Genomic DNA, 20,247 nt, shown 5'->3' with positions numbered 1-20,247 from the left:
TGGCGCGCACGCAGAGAATCAGATGGTTCAGCTGGTATATGTGCATATACACCAGAGAAACTGAGTCAATAATTAATAATCTTCCAGAATAACACCAGACCCAGTGGGTCCACTGGCAAATTGTGCCGAATGTTTAAGGAAGAAATGATACCGATACTTTGCAATCCCAGAAACTAGGAGCAGAGTACATTCGAACTCATTCAAATATCAGGCAAACTTTACCCTGATATAAACTAAGAAAAGGAAAAGTACACACCACCATCTCTCAGGAACGTAGGTGCAAAAATCCGCAAGAAAGTAGTAGTGAATTGAATTCAACAATGCGCACACGGACCGCGCACCAGGACCAAGTGGCATTTACCTGCGTGTGCTGAGCAGGAAAAAAATCGTACGATTGTAACCACAGTGACATAAGGCATTTCACAAAAATCCAACTCTCATTTATGAGAAAAAGCCTCAGCAAACCAGGAATAGAAGAGAAATTTTTTTTTAAAAGATTTTATTTATTTATTTGACTGAGACACAGCGAGAGAGGAAACACAAGCAGGGGGAGTGGGCGAGGGAGAAGCAGGCTTCCCGACGAGCAGGGAGCCCGATTCGGGGCATGATCCCGGGGCCCTGGGATCACCACCTGAGCCAGAGGCAGACGCTTAAGGACTGAGCCACCCAGGTGTCCCCAGAGGAGAACTTTTCAACTTGATGAAGGCTGCCTACAGAAACCGTTAGCTAACATCACGCTTCATGCTGGGAAACCAGAGCTTCAGTCCTAAGGTCAGGAACAAGGCAAGGAGGTCCCCATCTCCACTCCTAGTTAACGTGGCACCGGAGGTCCTAGGGGTTGCAATTAAGACAAGGAAAGTAAGTAAAAATTATACAAATTGGGAAGGAAGAAGTGAGACTATCTCTGTTTGCAGATGACGTGATTGGGCAGATGGAAAATCCGAAAACTACTGACAGTGGCTCCGGGTCCTGGATCTGGTGCGAGAGGGCCCCACAGATGCGGAACGCGAGCTGGGTGAGTCCAGAGGGACCCTGACCCGGGTCCTCGGCTCCCGCAGGATCCTCACTGAGCAGACGGACGACACAGAGAACCCGCAGGGATTTCAGGCTGAGGGCAGGGTCTGCCTGGTCCCAGGGCACGGCGGGGGGGGGGGTGGTCGTGCAGCCCCCAGTCTCAGGGGTCCAGCGAGCCGGTGGTCCCGGCTCGAGGGCTGAGTGCGGAACAAGGCCAGGCAGCCCCCAGTTCTCCGGGGACCGTGCCGCCCACCCTCAGGGAGAGGCGATATAGCCTCCTTGGGACCCCCGGACCCCGGGTTCCGCCTCCCACCCCAGCCTGGAGCCCCAGCAGACAGGCCCTGAGAACCTGGGAACGGAGGCAAGGCAGCTCCCGGCTGGCGCTGCCCTGAGCAGACAGACCACGGACACCGGAAACAGCCCGGCGCCCCGACGGCTGTGTTCTCGCACAGACCCGCGGGGTTACCGTCGTGCACTTTCTGTGCCTGCGTCGAAGGTCCACGCGGGCTCTGTCTGGAAGGGGCACGGAGAGGCGGAGAGAGAGTGCACAGGTGATGGCCTCTGCATGGCTTATGTGGTCGGCAGAGCCACACCCCCGAGACCTCCACGCCCTTCCCCACCGCGACGCCCTCCCACAAGACCGATGCTACGATGGGCAACGCTCCTGGGTGTCTGAGCGGGTACTTAAGAGGAAGGGAGGGAGGCAGGAGGGTCAGAGAGGCTGGTTGGAGTGAGGGAAGGGGCTGCGGGCTGAGGGACACAGGGGCCCCCAGGCTGGAAAAGGCAGGGAACGGGTCTCCCCGAAGGAGGCAGCCGCCCGACACCCTCTCTCAGCCCTCTGGCCTCCAGAGCCACGAGATGACGCGTTTGTGCTGTTCGCGCCTTCAGGAGCGCTGGCTGGATGTCCGCGGTGCGCCGAGCCAGTGCCAGAGACGTGAGCCACACCGGGGAGGTCCCTGCACACCGGGGAGGTCCCTGCACCTGGTCACAGGCAGACGCCTTTCAGTGGGTGCAGGACAGCCTGTCCCGGACTCAATTCCAAGCTGTGTGGTCTTGGGTTTCCGTGGGGGGCTGGGTGGAGGCAGCAAGTGCGTCGAGGGCCAGAGGCAGGAACACGCAGACCTTGGGAAGAAACCTTCCAGGTAGCGACACCCGGCGGCCCCACGGGCGTCTCCAGACTCTGCACGGTGCACGGGGCTGCTTGCTCCTCTGCGCACAGATCCCCGGGGTGGGGGGAAGACTTTCCCTTCCTCCTGTTCCTCCTTTCTTTGTCCGATGCCGCCTCATCCGGAGGGCCGGCCGGCCGGCTCTGGTGGCCCCTCCTGTCCTTCTGCCCGTGTTCACGGATACCCATCCCGCGGCGCCGGGGAGCCCTCTCCCACCACTGCCTCGCTGTGCCCAGGCCTCTGTGGGCAGGACAGGAGGGCCCAGGGAGGGGCCGTCCTCTGCCTTGGGGAGCACAGCTCGGAGGGCCTCTTCCCCAGGCGGTCGGCGAAGGTCTGTGACCGCAGAGGAAGATGAATTCGGCAGGCGCCCCCACCTGCCACGAGCTCCCACCGGTGCCACAGGTCCTGAGCGGAGAACAGCTCGACCTCTGACCCTCCGACAGCTCCTGCTGAGGACCCCGGGCGGAGAGACACGGGGGCGCGGTGGATGCTCGCAGTGGTGGACGCTAGCACAGGAGCCCCACCGCGGTCTGCTCTGGCCTGTGTGACAGGCAGAAGCACATCCCCGCGGTAAAACCGGGATCCCAGTGACGCTCAAAATAACCTCAAGTCCCCTTGGCAGATGCTAAGACAGTCAGCAGCCCCTCTGAAAGTTGGTACAGCATGAGAGCACGGGGAAGGAGGGAGCCTGACCCCACGCTTCCCAACGGGCTGACGGGCTGCCCTCCGGGGCCACACATGGAGGAAGGGCCTCTGTGCTCAGAGAAGTGGTCGGTAATGATGAGACCCCGAGGAAGGCGATTTGACGTCCCGTGCAGCCCCTCCAGCGAGATCGGGGGGCCCCAGGCCGGCAGCTGCCGAGGCCGGAACCCCAGGTCTGGGAGGGTGGAGGTGGGGGAGTGTCACGCAGGGGGAGGGCGAGGAGAGGCCTGCGGCCTGGGCCCAGCGGGGAGGGGGTGGGGGTGCCGAGCCGGGGGAGGGCCTGCTCCCACCCGACCCCACCCACCGCAGACAAAGAAATCACAAAGAATGGGCGGGGAAGGGAGCCCGGGATCAACCAGACTGGGAGGCCGTGGAATCCCAGCGACTTACAGCGGAGCGTGACCTCGAGGGGGCACTGACCGTTCCTCTAGGCACAAACACGGAGTTGTGCTGCTTTTCTTTTATGAAGACTTTCTGAAGTGTTCGGGGTAAAACAATATCATGTCTGGGACTGCCTTAAAATACGCAGTGAGGACATGGGTGGGGTGTACACAAACCTGGCCGGTGCGGGCTGGCATCGCCGCCGGGCCCCGGGACGACAGGACTCGCTCTACCTCGCTGCTCCCTGCAGACTTGAAGGCTCCGTGAGAACCTCACAGACGCGGGGACCCCGGGCGCTCCGTGAGTTCCCTGCGGAGGTCTCTCGGGGGCCACGGCTGAGCCGGGCGTCCGGGGCTCAGCCTCCATCCCCAGGAAGGGCAGGGAGGTCACAGAAGGGACTGCCACGGTCTAGACCACAGGCCTTCGGGGGACGCAAGCGTTCGACGGTGTCCGTTGCTCTGTGTGACTCTCCCCCCTGCTGTGCTAGAGGCCGGTCACTCTTCAGGCTGCGGTCCTGGGGGCCAGCCCCGGAGGGAACGCAGGAGGACACCATGCACTTCAAACGACCTTGAGGGAAAGGCTGGAGAGAATCGCAGGTTCCAGAACGACACGGGACCCGGCGCCGGCCAGCTGGCGGAGTCCTCCCCCGAGCAGAGAGGGTCCTCTTCCGCAGACCCCCGGGGAAGGAGCCCCCACCGTGTTTGCGAACACACCTGCCTGTTTGACAGGGGAAGCGACTTGTTATCGTGGGACCCGCGGCTGAGATCAGATACGCGAGGCTGGACAGAAGCGTTTCCTTGGCCGGCAATCCCCTGTGAGGCTTGGCCTGGGCGACCTGGGGACTCCAGGACTATCAGCAGACAGCAGACTCAGGGCAGCACCTGCAGGCCTTAGAACAGGGGTGTGGCCTTTGTCCCGGGCGCCCTGCGAGTGTCAGCCAGGCAGTGGGACCCCATTCACCGCCTTCTGCTGCATTTGGACCGATCTCAGGACCAGGCTAGGGAAGCCTCAGACACAGTCTCACCCAGGATGTGGCCCAGAGTTCGCAGGCCGGTGGGCAGGCCTGACCTCAAGTGACCCCACAGCAGCTTCCCTGGCAAGGCCTCTGCACTGTGCACCTGGGCAGAGGCCACAAGCCTAAGGGAGAGGCCTAGGGGCTGCCCGGGGGTCCCCACGGCCCAGAGGAAGGACCCTGTGCCTTGCCGTCAAAGATGCCCCACCTCCCCCACCGCTGGGTGGGCTTAGGGCCAAGTCTAGAGAGGTCAGAACCCCGGGGACCAGCCCTCTGCCCCTCCTCCCTGCGGCTGCTCAGGGCCCGGGACCCAGGGTGAGTCAAGAGCCCCAGACCTGCTCTGACGACAGAGTCCTGAGCACCTGGGAGGGAGGGTGAAGGTCCGCAGGGGAGGCCACAGCCGTGCGCGGTCAGCCTGGAGCACGCGGCCCGCTCCGTCCTGGTCAGATAAATACAGGAGCAAAGTGTCCTTAGGACTGTCCATCACGACTCCTTACGGAGCGCTGAGAAAACATCCACCGTCCTTAGCAGACAACATTATCACCACCATCGCTACGATGGTGGTGACTTTTCACTGCAGGGGGGTCCACCGGATACCCCCCACCCTGGGGCCCCGACACCCAGCCCTGACCAGTGCCGGCCAGGCCATGCTGGGACCTGAGACCAAAGGAAAAGCGTGCACCCGTATGGACACCGTGATGCACGTTTTCAGTCATTTTTCTGGGACACTGAAGTATTTGAGAAGATACTGAATGACTTAAAAGGAGGTTAAGTTTAAATGAAAAAGAAAATTTTTATCATTTAACTTTATCAGATTTAATGGCGTGGAAATCCATAATATTTTCAAAATGAGCCTCTGGAAAGAAATGGAAAACAAGCACACGGGGGCGCAGAACACGAGAAGGTGCGTGAGCGGGCGTGGGAAGTCGCAGCCGCGCGTCTCTCTCAGGACCCCCGACCGCATCTCCACAGCCTTGATCAACCTGCAGGAAGGCATCGGCCGCGCCCGGAGGAGGGGAGGCTGGCGTTCGCTCCCAGGCTCCGGCCTCTGCTGTCCTCACACGTACTGAGCAGCTCAAAGGTCACAGATGGGCCTGGCACTGGGGCCCGAAGTCCCTGGACGTCGTTAGCTGACTCGGCGGTGCGGCCCCCAGTGCCTCCCAGCTCTGTCCTCTGGCCACTCAGGGCTGGGCAGCTCTGCCTGACTCTAACTCACTGGCCGTGTCCCCTTCAGCTGTGACAGGGTCAGGGGTCACAGGGACGGCTCTCACGGTACATTCTAAGAACCAGACCAGACTCTTTGGTCGCATCTGGCGCTGTTTCCCAGACACCGCAGTCCGCATGTCTGTTCTCGGCTGCCAAAGGGAAACGCCAAGAATCCCCTGTCTCCTTCTGTTAAGCCTCCAATAAACAGACCCTCTGTGGAAGTGAGGGCTCCCTGGGCCTCCCGAGCTCACGTTCGAATGAGCCGGACCGACTTCCGGATGCCCACATTAATGAGTTAATAGATCTTTGACACTGTTCATTCTGCATTTGTGGGACCATCAGGTTTGGACACTTGGAAGGCGATATTTTGGCCCCAAGATGCTGGCAGGTCAGTGTGCACGACCTTTCAGAGCCCGGACGGCCCCGTGGAGAGGGGTGCAGGTCACCGAGCAGCCTGGAACGTCCCTGCTAGATGGCCGGCCTCAGAGACGAGCGGGGACAGCCGGGTCCACGTCGACGCCTCCTACGGCTGCTCCGCGTGTTTGGTGCTCTCTAAAGTGATACTTGGAGATCTTTTCAAGCCCGATGTCAGAGGAATTTTTAATTAAAGCTCATCAGGCTCTGGAGTGTCAGCCCCCGTGTGGACACGTACCTCAGTTCGCCCGGTCTCTGCTGAAGCGAAGTGACCAACTTCTGTCCCAAGTGTCCTCAAATCTGAGGTCACGGCACTGCTCTGACCCTCCTGGGCAGCGTGCTCTCCGCTGTGTGCTGGTCTGAAGCCAGGGGGGCACGGCTGCTGCCCCTGCAGAGCTGTGCCAGTCTCTTCCCCCTGGAAGGACGGGCCAGGGAGACGGGCAGAGGGAGGCCCAAGCTGATTTCAGTCCCCAGACACCGGCACCTCCTTCCCAGACGGGCCTGACCCCTTCCCGCCACAGGCCCGCCTACTTGGTTCCTCTCCCTCATCAAAGAAAGCAAGCTTTGGGGGTGCCTGGGGGGCTCTGTCGGGGAAGCGTCTGCCTTCGGCTCAGGTCATGATCTCAGGGTCCTGGGATCGAGTCCTGTGTCAGCTCCCTGCTCCGTGGGGAGCCTGCTTCCTCCTCTCCCTCTGCCCCTCTCCCCAGTTTATGCTCGCGAGCTCTCTCTCTCTCCGCCAAATACATAAGTACAATCTTTTTAAAAAGACGACGACGAAGCAGAAGGCTTTTGAGAGTATCGGGGACTTGGTAAGTCTCTGGTGGTTGCGCTCTCCCTCATTTCTACTGGGGAAACTGGGAGAGAGAGAGCGCTTCGCGGCCCCTAACTCTCCCAGGGTAAGCAGCCAGCCCCCTCCCCGCGAGCCCCCTCCCCAGAGATGCTGGAGGGTGATAGCACCCCAGCCACCCAGCCACCTCCCGCCCTGGGCTTGGCCTCCGAACTCCCTGCGGTGCTTTCTGCAGAAAAATCGGAAATCAGCCCGATGTTGTGACAGTCAATGAACGGTCTGTGTCTTTAGAGGCTCTCTGAGTACTGGCAGGACTTCCTAGAGGACTAAAGTAGGTCACGTGACTCTCAAAGCTCCTGATGGCCAAACATGGAAAAGGAGTCAGTGATTCTCCCAGCAAAGAAAACACTCCTGATCACCTTTGCAATTAGGCCTTTTTAGCCTGAGACGCCCACCACGTCACCAGTGTCGCACACGGGATGGGCACGCAGCTTCCCTTCCAGGGACCTCAGGAGGGACCGCCCAGGGCAGATGCGCCGTGGGGCCCCCGCAGCGCTCAGGGGATGGGGCCTCCTCACGGCTGTGCCTTGCCCATGTCCCTCTGCATGCCACAGCCCGTGCTCAGCCTCGGAGGGCTGGCAGACGCTCGCACGCCAGGCTTGGGATGGCCGTGACATGTGCGCACAGCGCAGCAGGTGCAGCCTGTGAACAGGCCCCGGGGACCATGGTCCCCACGCTCAGGGCTCACGTGTGCGTCCCGAGACTCCGGCTCTTACTGCTCTGCCCCGGCCCTGCATTCTGAGGCCACAGTCCGGACTCCCTGCCACAAACACCTGCTCAGGGCCAACTGCCAGGAGGGTCTTTCCCTGCAATACAGCGTCTCTCTCAGGCCTGTAAGCCCAAGTCCCCACAGGAGTCCAGGCATGTCCTGCCCTGGCCCGTCTGGGTGGACCGCACAAGCCCTCACAGCCCCCTCGGGCTGGTTCCAGCACTCCGTACAGGCTGTCCCACCTGGGCGGGGAGGTGGTCTGTCTCCTTCCTCGTGGCTCCTCGAAGAAACGTGCACAGTGAATTCCTGCGGGGACGACACCTGTGCTTTGCACATGGAGAGCTCTGTCACAGTGGGGCTGGGGCTGGAAGGATCTTCCGTCCAAACCAAAACAGTCCCCACAGTGCTTCCGGTCCCCACGGTGGGCTGGGGGCCCTACATGCCCCCCAAAAGGCCCAAACACCCCCACTGGGAACATGACCCCTCGGCGTTCCGTCCCTGCTTCTCCTCGTCGGAGCTCAGCCGCAAACACACACGGGCCGGCTTGTGAGTGTCAGGCGGGGTGTCCCGTGCCCTGCCTCTGTCCTCGAATCACAGCCACAGGGAAGTGACGCCCCTGGGGTCCCTCTGGGTGTCTCCACAAGGCCTCTGTCCGCACACATGCCCTTCCTCTCTCCCCGATCGTGCCCCGACCCCCAGAGGAAAACTATGTGGAATGGGAAGGGGGACCTGGGGAGGCAGGGCGGGTAGTCGGAGGGGTGGGGAAGAGGGGGCTTCAGGGGTTGGGGGCTGCAGGTCCTGCAAACCTCGGCTTAAGACAAATCCAGCGTGTGTGTGTGTGTGTGTGTGTGTGTGTTCCGGTCTGCCCAGCCTGGGAGATCCGGGTCGCAGGCCAGGTGCCCAAACACTAACGGAGCATGGGCTCAGAGTCCATCCCCGGGGGCTGCAGACTCGGGTAAGCAGTGATCTGACTTTCGTCTGGGGCATCCCGAGGTCATCATCCCCAGGATCCACAGGAGCGTCTGGTCCTCAGGACATTATCAGGAAGCCCCCGTGTGCTGTCTACACCCAGCATGATGGCGTGTGGCCTCTTCGGGGGACAAGCACTGTCCTCTTCCCAGCACCTTGGGCCAGGAGGCCTCGGGCAAAGCCGTCCTGAGCCCACCCATGAGCACAGACTCCGAGTCCCCTGGGTCACCCGGGCGTGTGGCTGGCAGTGCTCTGGGCTTCCTGCCCTGACCCCTGATTCTCTGATGTTCCTCGGCTCCCACATCCCAGCCGTGAGCCGGCCAGGACGCATCTCCGGTCTCGGGACGGCCCTGGCGTGCTGCTGGCCCGGGAGAAGCAAGGCAGGCAGGTAGCCAGTGCGCCCCCATCTGTGGGTGGGGAGGCCCCGGGGGGCCCCACAGAGTTCTCTTGGCCTCAGAGCCCTTCCTGCTGCATTGCACCTGTCAGCACGTCCTTGCTGGAGCGGACACATCCGGGGGGGAGACGTAGGCCCGTCCGCAACCAAGTGCGGCGCGGAGAGAGGAACGGACTCCCGCTGCGCACAGGGAAAAGGCAGGTTGGGGGGACGCACTCCTGACAGACGTCGGCTGGTCCCTCGCGAGAAGACCCCGCACGGCGGGCGAGCAGAGGCCGTCACGGACACGCGCGGAAACTAAGGTAGAAATTAAACAGAACGGGGCCCGGGCTGCACCCACAGAGACACGGGGAAGTGGCCCTGCCCCCTGCGCCCGCAGCCCCTTCACCTCTAAGACAAGGCTGGGATTCCAAGCCAGAGTCCCCAACGCCACGGTCCGAGCGCGGCCCCACAGGGTCGTCCTCCTCTGCAGGGAGGAATCTGGTCCCAGCTTCTCAGGACACGGCACCCCCCTCGGCCACAGTTCCCAGTAACGGGGGTCTCCGTGGCCCTGTGTAGACGGGCCGCTGGGGCCTCCTCCAGAAGCTGGGGGCCAGACTGCTCGCCCCCACCCACACCCCGCCTGGCGCCGGGCCATCCGCTGGGGTGGGCCCTCCCGGGCGCTAGAGGGTGCGGAGCGTATCCTGCCCCCCACCCAGCTTGAGGAGCATGACACTCAGAGCCCCTGCAGACACCCCGTGTGGCCCTCAGGCCCCCCACCGAGATCCCTGCACCCACACTGCAGAGAACAGGGGTGGGGCGGGGAGAGGGCTGTTGCCCCGAGGGCCCCGCCCTGTGCTGCAGGACCGGTCCAGCCCCCCGGGGGCTCCGCTGCAGACTCCCGAATCCCGCTTCTAGCCTCCGCGGTGATCTCGGGGTGGTGAATCTGGCCCTGGGTGGGCCTGGGCACTGAGCCGGGAGCCTGCCTGGGATTCCCTCCCTCCCTCCCTGCCCCACCCCTGCCCGCCTCTTCTCAAAACAAAACAAAACAAAACAAAAAGGCTTTCTTCAGAGCCAGAGACTGAGGTTTACTCTGGATTATCTTCCCCATTATTTACCTTATGATCGCTGTGGCCAGAATCCCTAAAACCAGCCTGCACAGCAGGTCAGTGTGACAATAACGGTCAGAACAGTGGTCACCGGAACGGGTGGCGTGGTGAGTGCGGAACCCAGGCCCTCCGCCGCGGGCTCCGTCTGCACTCACTGTTGCCATTCCCAGCACAGCACCGTGGGCCCCTTTCACAGCCCGAGACACTGAGCTGGGGAGAGGCGGGTCCCACAGACACAGGACCTGGTCCCGCCTGCCCACCGGCACACAGGCCTTTGACGAGGCAGAAGGAGTCTGGCCGTGCATCACGGGACCATGAGGTAAAACAACACACACGGCAGAAAGCTGTCCCGGTCACCGCACAAAGAGCAGGGTCGCTGGAAGTCAAGAAGTCAGTGTGCCCCGGAGCTCTGGGTTGCTAATGACACAGGGAAGTGCGTGTGTGTGGCCCCGGGCCCCGGTCTCTCATCCGTCCGCTGGGGAGAATCCCACATCCTCCTGCCTCCTGTCCACGGAGCCACGGCCAACAGCAGGATCCATCCGTCTTGGGGAATGTGGAGATGTGTGCAAATGGAAGCCGTCACGAACTGCTGGGGCCCAACCACTCCCGGGGCTGAGGGGCCACCACGCTGTAGCCCAGCATCTGCTAAGTTACTTGCTAACGGGGCACCTGGGTGGCTCAGTTGGTTGGGCAACTGCCTTCGGCTCAGGTCACGGTCCCGGAGTCCCGGGATCGAGTCCCGCATCGGGCTCCCAGCTCCGTGGGGGGTCTGCTTCTCCCTCTGACCTTCTCACCTCTCGTGCTCTCTCCCACTGTCTCTCTCAAATAAATAAATAAAATCTTTAAAAAAAAAAAAGTTACTTGCTAACGTAATTGTTGCAGACACTAACTGGGTATAAAAAGATGAACATTTTCGACGGGGCTTTGCAAATGTGTATCTTTGTCACGATAAAAACACGGGAAGCACACGCGTAGTGTGTGTGGGGCAGGGCAGAAGCCGGGCGAGGAAGCTGTATAAACGGTCATGCTGTCGGACGGTCTCTGCCGGAAAGAGCAGCAGAAACCCCACAAAATCATGCCACATTTCCGGTCATTACACCAACTTCTGCACTTCTCCAAAAATATTTATATCAGCAGTGGGGAGAAATTCTTCTGAAAAAATTATCGTTCTAGAGGCTCTAAAAACACCAGCTTTCCTATTACAATGCACTGACGCACACCTCCAACACCAAACGCTCGTCTTCTAGATGAGGGGCGCCACTGCATGCTGCCTGCCTCGCACTTTCCCTTTCCGGAGCTCCGTCCCGCCCTGAAGGACGGTCCCAGCCGGAGGTGCGTGCTCACGGGGCCAGGCTGGGAGTGGGGACTCCGCCGCCATCGCAGCCCGAGGCCTGCCCGAGGAGCCGCTGGGCACGAGGATGTTGCCAGCCTTGGCGGCTGCACCGTCCCTGCCGCTCACATGGGCAACGTGACCCGCAGGATGACGAGAGGCTGGGGCTGGTGTAGCCAGAACCCTGAGGTCAGTGCAGGCCAGGCTGGCCAGTGACCCAAACAGCACGTCCCCACCCGCAGCACACCTGTGCCGGGTCTGTGTAAGGCGGCACACGTCCCTGCGAGGCACAGTCTCTGCGCAGCTCTGGGCCGTGACAAGAGAGGGCAGTGCGTCGGGGTGACCGAGGCAAGACAGGCAGGCTCTGCGATGCTTCCTCCCAGGGTCTGCAGGTCCCGGAGGTGACCCCACCCGACTGTCTTGGGCACAGCAGCCCTGTCTGCCCGGCAGCACCCGCGCCCTCACCGTGGTCCTCAGCCTCCACGAGGCTCCCCTGTCCCGGCTGCTAATGTGGCAGTTCTGGGGAGAAGTGGCTTGTGCAAGATCTCTCTTCATGGAGGAGGTCCGTGTATCTGTTGGGCCCAAGGTCCCTCTCCCTTCCGCACGCACCTCCTCCCGGCCCGGCCTGCTGCACACGCACCAGCACCAGGCCTGGGTCTCAGGCGAGCCTGACGCTGTATGTTTCCGACGAAGGAGCTGACCGGGCTGGAACAGGCAACCTTACCTGGATACACGCTGTTTCTGTGGCATTCCACAAAACAACTTCTGTGGGAACACTTGCCACAAAACCCCTTGTAAGTCACAGGCTGCAAAGGGACCCCAAGGAGGCAGTAACCATCTGGGGATGCCCCGGGCTGGCGGGGTCTGGGACCAAGGACTTTTGATTTTAAAACTGGGAACATCCCTGAAAAACTGGAACCAGTTGGTCCCCCTTAAGGAAGAGCCCAGACGACTTATCCACGAAAGGACTTTCACCTTAATGAGGGCTGCTCACCTTCATCCACCTCGCGAAGGAGTGTTCTCCAAACGCTCTGACCACAGTCCACAGTAATAAGTACACTTTACATGGTGATGCGGTCCACACTCACAAAACCAGCTATGGCAGAGATCAAGAGCTCACATCCAGTGAAACTCGGAGAGCCTCTGTGCTCTTCTGGCTCATTAAAAACCACTGGTTAACAAGACACTAAGTTCTGTTAAGTTAAAAACCCACCAGGGGTGCCACTAGGGGTGGCTGAGTCCGCCGGGGCATCCAACTCTATTTCCGCTTGGGTTGTGGTCTCAGGGTCGTGGGATCGAGTCCCGCGCTGGGCTCCACGCTCCGTGGACGGTCTGCTGGGGGCCTCTCTCCCTCTCTCTCCGCCTCCCCTCCAACCCTCGCAGGCTCCATAAATAAACAAATAAATAAATAGCATCTGTGAAAACAAAAGACCACTAAACCAGTGGGTCGCAAAACATGATTTTTTTTTAAACCCTTCATTAAAATATGCCTGGGGACTTCTGTCCTGGACAAGATAGTGTCAGAGAGACTCGAGTGCGCCCTGCCTGCGACAACTGGGAATCAGACAACAGAGGAGGGACAGGAAGGAAGTGAGGTCGCCCTGGGATCGCCAAGGTCACTCGGGACAGACAGGTGAGACGGCTGGGTGCGGCGAGACCACCTTGTGGGCCCCCCCCTGGAGAAGGAGCCGGCCGAGCAGTGGCCTGTGCAGACCCGGCCCCCAGGTCCTCCGGGGGTCCTCACAAAGAGACGACGGAGGGCCAGACTCAGCTACAGCTACGAGGGCCAGTAGCTTAGGTGTATTACGAGCATTTTTAACTTATGGTATCTCCAGTGTATGCTGGGTTTATCGGGGCAAAACCCCATTGTAAATTGAAGAAGATTTGTATTAGAAAAGAGATAGGGTTTCAAATCGATGACCTCAGCTTCTATCTTAAGAAACTCGATAAAGAAAAGAAAATGAAATGCGGTGTAAACAGAAGAAAAAATATAAAAATGAGATTGGATAATGATAAAATAGAAAACAGAAAAATAATAGAGAAATAACATGAAACCAAAAGCTGGTTATTTGAGATCAATACACCTGTCGAAACTCTAGCCAGAATGATGCAGACAAAAAGAGAGAAGACACAGATTATCATTACTGAGAACGAGAGAGATGTCATCACGGCAGCTCTACGAATACACCGACTATCACCAGTAACTTGATGCCGGTGCAGTCAACAACCTGGGCGAGCTGCAAGTGTCCGCACAAACCCCATCGTGAAGAAACAGGTAACCCAAACACCCGTTAGTCTGATAGAGAAGCTGAATTCGTACCTTCCCACAAAGAAAGTTCCAGGTCTGCATGGCATTCCGGATGAATTTCGTCCGTCATTTAAGGAATAAATAACACAATTCCACAAAACTCTTCCCCTTAAACGGAGGAGGAAGAAGCACTTAACTTGTCCTGTTGGGCCAGAACTTCTCGGGTGTCAAACCAGATAAAGACAGCCCAGGAAAAGAAAATACGCTCATAGACGCTCCTCTATTAGCAAAACAATACACCATGACACTTAACATTCGAAAATCAATCAAGGTGACTCACATATTAATGAGTGGAAAAAGAAAAAAATATGATCGTTTCAACAGATGCAGAAAAACCATTTGCCAAAACCCAATATCTATTTCTAATGAAAAAAACTCAGAAAATTACAGATAGACCCTCATCTCGACGAAAAGCCTCTATAAAAAGCTATAGCGAACATCACACTGAATTGTTTGCATCAGGGTCCTCTGCCGCCATTTCTAGTCAATACCGTGGAGGTCGCTAGACAGTCAGTAAGACAAGAAAAGACGGAAACAGGGCCCAGATTGGAAGTCGACTTGCTATGTTTACAGACAACGTGATCGTCTATGTGAAAAATTCTAGTGAATCTACCTAAAAACACTGAAACTAGTAGTTTAATTAAGCAAAGTTGTGGGACAAAAGATAAATATTGAAAAAGCAAATATTTAAACTCTCAGAAATGGAAACTGTAAAAGTCCATTTATAATAGGATGTAAAATATGAAATATATGGGAGTGAATTCAAAGTGGATCACAGTTCTAAATGTAAAATATAAATCTATAAAACTTCTGGAAGAAAATATTTGTGACCTGGGGTTAGGCAAATATAATTTGAAGAGCAGACTCATTAAAAATAATAAAAATTATAATAAACTTTACTTCAAAATTAAGAAGAGAACGCGCAGAGCTTGATTGTTTAATAGAATGAAAAACCAAGTCACAGTCTGGAATAAATACTTGCAAATCACAACCTGACCCAGGACTTGTGTCCAGAAGATTTAAAGAACTCTTAAAACTCAGAAAATAAGTCAATAATTGGAAAAGCAAAGAGCCCAAGTAAAAGACAAAAGATCATGAAATAAAAATGGACATTTCACCAAAAATATTTGGATGGCAGTAAGTACGTTAAAATTTGGTCATAATTAGTTATTAGAAAAATGCAAATTCACGTCACAAGGGAATCCCACAGCAGACCGGCTAGGACGGCTAAAATAAAAAAGACCAACCGTGGCAAGTGCGTCTGAGATGTCCTGAAACCCCCTGACACTCTGGTGGAAACACAAAATGGTAATTCGCTTTGAAAAAGTTTGTCAGTTTCTTAAAAAGTCAAATACCTACGGTACAGTCCAATGTTCCGTGCTCGGTATTTCCGCCAGAGAAATTAGAGCTTATGCGCCCACGACAGCTTACACACGCACACTCGCAGCCGCTCTGTCGGTAACAACTGGAAAAGAGCCGAAGGCCAGCAGCGCGCGGGCGCTTACCCACCCGACCCACGGAACACTACCGACCAAGGAAGGAAAGAGAGTGTGCACCTGATGCGGCCCGCTGCAGGGGAGTCTGCGAGTGAGTACGCCTCGTGCAAGACAAAAAAGCACGTTCTGTCCAATTCCTGTTGAGCGAGAGTCCGGAGACGGCGAGGTGCTCTGTAGCGCCAGGACGTGGGTCGGTGATTGTGCCCAGAACAGGGTGAGGTAGGGCCGCGACGCTCGGCTCAGAGGAACTGGGAAAGGTTCTGAGGTGACAGCTCTGTTCTCACCTCGATCGTGGGGGTGTTTTACAGGTGTGCGTGTTCACCACACATGTCAAAACTTACTGTGCAGCTTAGTATACTTCTGTACGCCTCAGTAAGGCTGATTGAGAAGCCACGAAAACCCAGTCTGATTGGTTTGGTCATCGGCCAGCTCGCTGCCTTTTAAGACAAAATGGCAAGGACTCAACTCGATTCATTGATGGATATGTAAGTGAATGGTCTTAGTGCCCTGAAGCCATCGCCACCCACAGATGTGATGGTGGAAAGGGGAGGGAGGAACTTCTATTTCCCAAAAATACCCCCACTTTGACCCCACTCGATCCCTGGCTAGAGGACCACTGGCTTTCCATCTCTGACCACAGACCGGCCGATGGTCCATATGGAAGGTCTGTTGCCAGGTGTGTCACCTGCCCCTTGGGGAGGCCAGCTGGCCACGGCATCTTTGTTATTTCAGGCTATGTGACAGAGTGCCTGACAGCTCTTTCCAGTTTTGGAAATCATTATCCAAGTTGTTTCTTACCTATTTTCTATTTCTGCCTTAGAGCGGATTTTCTACATCAGTAACAGGGTTAGCTTGGGTCAGACACTCTTCCCCTGCATTTGCTTTCTGCTGTGACCAAAATGGGTGACTGTGAAGGCATTTTATTAAACCCAGTCTCTGCCTAACGGGAGGTGTCGGCGTTGGAGATACCAACTCAGTACAAGGGGTGAACAAGAAGGGGCAGGAGGGGCTTGAGGTCCAGGCCAACAGGTAAAGGCCCTTCCCATAGGTACCACGCTGATGCGTGGTCACCTGAAGCGGTGAGTCCACACCCAGTGTCCCTCCCAGAGGGACACAGAGAGGCCATGACACTCCCTCTCATTGGGATCGGACTCCGAATTGCAAGAACTCTACAAACTCTCTTCACCAAACACACACCAGTAAGAAGTAATCTATTCATGGGCCGGAGGCCTGGAACTCTGGGAAATAACAGACGTGCGATTAACTAACCAGAGATCTGCGGAAATACGCACTGGAGAATGTACGGCCTCACCCTGATTCCCGAAACCAGCGCTTCTCCTTAAGAACAAGAGGCAGGAAAACTAAGGCACTGTTCTTTCTCCGCCGAGGCTCAGCTAACCCTTTCATCACCTGCGGGCGAGGAGAGAGAGCTTTGTAGCTGGGATCACAGGCGCCCACGACCTACCTATTAAATTGTTAATGCGCTTTGGAGAGCCTCTCATCAAAGTTCGCCTCCCGGAATTTAACATACTAATGCTCATTAACCCCACCTCCAGACCTTGACCTCAAAGCCTCCAGAGCGATGACCTTTCGTTCCCCCATTACAGAAGGTGAGGAGAAACTGAGGTCTGGACTCTCAGTGTTGAGCCCTCAAGTACAATGACCGCATGGGGGGGTGGGGGCAGGTGCGCTGCGGGGCTCCGGGAGGGCGGTGTCCAGGCCTCTGCTCCCGCGCGCTGGGTCCCCGCCCGCTGGGCCCCGCAACGCCCCCGACCCCGTGTGCGCGCGTGTGTGTCGCCCTTGACGCGGCGGAGTCCCGGCACCGCGCTGCTCTCGGCTGAGCTGCGTACTGGGAAGCCTCGAGGTTTTCGGTGTCGTCGCTATGGGAAACAGATCCCAAAAGGGGCTCCTTCCATCTCACGCCCGACCTCGCGGGGATTCGGCGTGACCTCAGCGTCTCTCTTCTTCGGAGGTTTTCAGTCTCGAGACCCCAGAAACGATGCGGGGCATTCGCGCTGCGCCGGCGAGGGCTGGGGGCGAGGGCGGCCGGTCCCCCCCGCACTTCGCTCTTACTTCGCCCCGCGGGTCCCCGCCCCGAGCCAATGACCTGCGCCGCGATCTGGGGGGCAGCTCTGTCCCCGGGACGCCCCGCTCGAAGCAGCCCCGTCCGGGGCACCCGGGGGTCTCCGCCGCGAAAACCCGCTCCGGCGCCTGGCGCGGGTGGAAACCGGCGCGCCCCGCCCCCGCGCGGCCCCGAGGCCGGTCCTGCCCGCGCGCCCCGCCCCAGCCCCGGCCGCGAGCGCAGAGGTGCCGCCGCCGCCGCCGCCGCGATGTGACCTTCAGAGCCGCCCGCACGGGATGACCGGAGCCTCCGCCCCGCGGCGCCCGCGGCTCGCCACGGCCTCCCGGGTGCTCTGAGCGCGCGCTCCCGGCCCGGCCCTCGTCCCCCGCGGCCCTCGCCCCGCGCTCGCCCCGGCCCGGCCTGGCCCAGCCATGCCGCCGCCGCCCGGGCCCGCCGCCGCCCTGGGCACCGCGCTGCTGCTGCTCCTGCTGGCCTCCGAGTCCGCGCACAGTGAGTTCCCAGCGGGGCCGCAGCGCCGGCCTGCCCGGGAGTCCGCTTCCCTGCCCGCCAAGGACCCGCCGCCCTCCGTGCCCGGGCAGCGCGGGTGCCCGTTCCCCGCGCCCTCCGGCCCCCCGCGTCCCGGCCCCGCGCCCCCCGCACCCCGCACGCCGGGCTCCGCGCCCCCCGCACCCCGCGTCCCGGCCCCCCGCTCCCCCCGCACCCCGCGTCCCGGCCCCCCGCGCCCCCCGCACCCCGCGTCCCGGCCCCGCGCCCCCCGCACCCCGCGTCCCGGCCCCCCGCTCCCCCCGCACCCCGCGTCCCGGCCCCCCGCGCCCCCCGCACCCCGCGCGTCCCGGCCCCGCGCCCCCCGCACCCGCGTCCCGGCCCCCCGCGCCCCCCGCACCCCGCGTCCCGGCCCCCCGCACCCCGCGCGTCCCGGCCCCGCGACCCCCGCACCCGCGTCCCGGCCCCCCCGCTCCCCCCGCACCCCGCGTCCCGGCCCCGCGCCCCCCGCACCCCGCGTCCCGGCCCCCCGCTCCCCCCGCACCCCGGGCCCGCGCGCTGCAGCAGCATCCCCGGGGCAGGCGGCCGGGAGGGAGGCCGGCGCGTGCGGGCGGGCTTGACCGCGTGTCCCCGGTTCCGTCCCCCGCTCTCTCCCGGCGCCGTCCTCCCGCCCGCGTCCCAGCAGCCGTGATGCTGCGGGCGCGCGAGGCGGCGCAGTTCCTGCGGCCCCGGCAGCGACGCGCCTACCAGGTCTTCGAGGAGGCCAAGCAGGGCCACCTGGAGAGGGAGTGCGTCGAGGAGCTGTGCAGCCAGGAGGAGGCCCGCGAGGTGTTCGAGAACGACCCCGAGACGGTGAGTGCGCGGGCGCCTGGGGGTCGGTTCGGTTTGGGCACCGCCGCGCCACCCCGGGAACGCAGGGACCGTGCGCGCAGCCGGGGAGCCTCGGGCCGCTCCCCACGCAGGCTTCCCTTCCCCGACTGCGCCGGGAGCCGTTTAGGTCGGGGTGGGGGGACCGCGCCGCAGGAGAGGCTCCCTCCCAGGAGCCTTCAGGAATGGTGGGCGCGCAGGGTCAGAGGCAGAGGGGTCCCCCAGCCCCACCCTCCAGCCTCCTCCGCGGCTTCTGAGCCCCAGGCCTCCTGGTGACTCGGGGCGCTCCCACAGCTGTTGGCGGGTGTGTAAGTGGGTCCTCAGTTACCTCCTCCAGCAGGCCTCTGGAGGCAGCCACTTTATTTATTCAAAGATTTTCTTATTTGAGCGAGAAAGAGAGAAAAAGAATGTCAAGCAGACTCCGGCTGTGCCCGGGGCCCTGCTGGGGCTTGATCTCAGGACCCTGAAGTCACCACCCTAACAAACAAGAGGCGGATCACAGCTGCTCTGCCCCAGCACCCCTGAAGGCAGCCCTTTGAGGGAAAGAGAGGCACACAGCCCCTCTGGGTTTTAAGACGTGAAACAGCTGCGATGTTTAAAAACCCAAACCCTAACCCTATTTCTACTCCTGTGCCCCAGCTGGACTGGAAGTGAGGTGTGGGCTGCCCACAGTCCCCAGCCGCCTGGGGCGGGGGGCGGAGTGTGTGCTTGAAAGGGGAACTGAGAGATACGGAGTCTGGAACTGCTTGCTACAGCAGGTCCCAAAATACCCCGACAGGAATAGGACCAGAACATATGTGGGAGGGCTGGGCAGGAGGGCTGGGGTCAGGGGGCCCGGGCAGGGCGACCGGCGTGGTACACCTCTCAGCAAGGTGCTCTCTCGAAGCAGCCGGTTACTCCAGGAGCTGGACTGTGCTGGCTCAGGACACATTTCTATTAATAATGTCCTTGGGGACTGTGGGGCGGCAAGCAGCCGGCTACTGGGAACCGCCCAAGTGTGGACTGGGCATCAGCTTAGGAGTCTGCCGTCTTGCCGGAGGGGACCCACGGGACCCTGCGTGCATATCTGTTCCGGGGCAAATGCCTTTGGAAGCTGGGAGTGTGGAAACTGATGCACCTTGTACCGTGAGGTCAGGGTGATGGCAAGATTTGGTTCTCCCGAATGGTTCTTCTAAGGAATTCTGGGATTGAAGGAAACCTTGCGATACATGGACGGCGTGTGTGGCCTGTACAGGTTTCTAGTTTCACTTGTATTTCTCATCCACTGGCATGACAACCCCTTTGCAGCCCCTTCTGAAGACAGCCTTCCCAGGATGGCTAGCCACGACGGGTCTCCTTGGGCCAGTCCTTTCCGTGGGGCCGCTCTGGGAAGGCCCGCGCACAGGGCCACTGCCCGCGCACAGCAGCGCAGTTTCACTGTGGCTGTAAGGAACAGGGTTGCTGATCTTCTCGGCCTCTCTTCCGGTTTCTGGACTGATGAATCCTGGTGGCCCCATGAGTCATTCCCGGCAGAGGCTTGCTGAGGGCCCAGAGGCAGGGCCGTGAGGCTGGCCACCAGACGGCTGCAGAATTGTGTGACAGGTGCTGGGGTCCCCAGACCATGGGATAGGGCGTCCAGGTGACAGGAGTTCGGGGAGACGGGGCTACCCCACCCCCAACCAGTCCCTGCCCAGTCAGGTTGCACTCACCAAGGCCCTGGCCTGGCTTTTCCTTGTTGCCTGGACACACTGTGCTTTAACCATAGTGTCCTCCTCCCCAGAGCTTTCACCTCTTCCCTG

General features: G+C 59.8%; 2 protein-coding genes and 1 long non-coding RNA gene across 6 annotated transcripts in view; 1 reads left to right on the top strand and 2 right to left on the bottom strand.

The window, feature by feature from the left end:
- Window positions 1-482: 482 nt before the first annotated feature.
- TMEM255B (transmembrane protein 255B) overlaps window positions 483-20,247 on the bottom strand; it is a gene marked incomplete at its 3' end in the record, with an annotated part of 90,649 nt that continues 70,884 nt past the window's right edge. For both annotated transcript variants that reach the window (XM_082701185.1, XM_082701186.1), the window contains exon 9: window positions 483-831. In XM_082701185.1, the coding sequence (XP_082557311.1) occupies window positions 808-831 (24 nt within the window). The remainder of the gene's footprint in view (window positions 832-20,247) is intronic.
- Window positions 841-12,419, bottom strand: LOC309849019. The gene is made up of 4 exons (XR_014303423.1): window positions 12,227-12,419; window positions 3,977-4,714; window positions 3,273-3,843; window positions 841-2,720 (listed from the first exon to the last, which is right to left on the bottom strand). It is a non-coding gene; the product is annotated as an uncharacterized lncRNA (long non-coding RNA).
- GAS6 (growth arrest specific 6) overlaps window positions 16,921-20,247 on the top strand; it is a 32,027-nt gene continuing 28,700 nt past the window's right edge. The window contains exons 1-2 of one of the 3 annotated variants that reach the window (XR_014303394.1): window positions 16,921-17,608; window positions 18,288-18,454. Coding sequence is in view for 2 of the 3 variants with exons in the window: in XM_082701153.1 (XP_082557279.1) it covers window positions 17,530-17,608; window positions 18,288-18,454 (246 nt within the window). In the remaining variant the exon portion in view is untranslated. The remainder of the gene's footprint in view (window positions 17,609-18,287; window positions 18,455-20,247) is intronic. The other 2 variants (XM_082701153.1, XM_082701152.1) reach the window with 2 other exon arrangements.

The sequence above is a fragment of the Mustela nivalis genome, assembly GCF_964662115.1.
Source record: "Mustela nivalis genome assembly, chromosome: 15".
In the NCBI taxonomy this organism is placed as follows: domain Eukaryota; kingdom Metazoa; phylum Chordata; class Mammalia; order Carnivora; family Mustelidae; genus Mustela; species Mustela nivalis.
The sequence above is the reverse complement of the archived record's forward strand: the minus strand, read 5'-3'. Positions and strand labels throughout refer to the sequence as shown.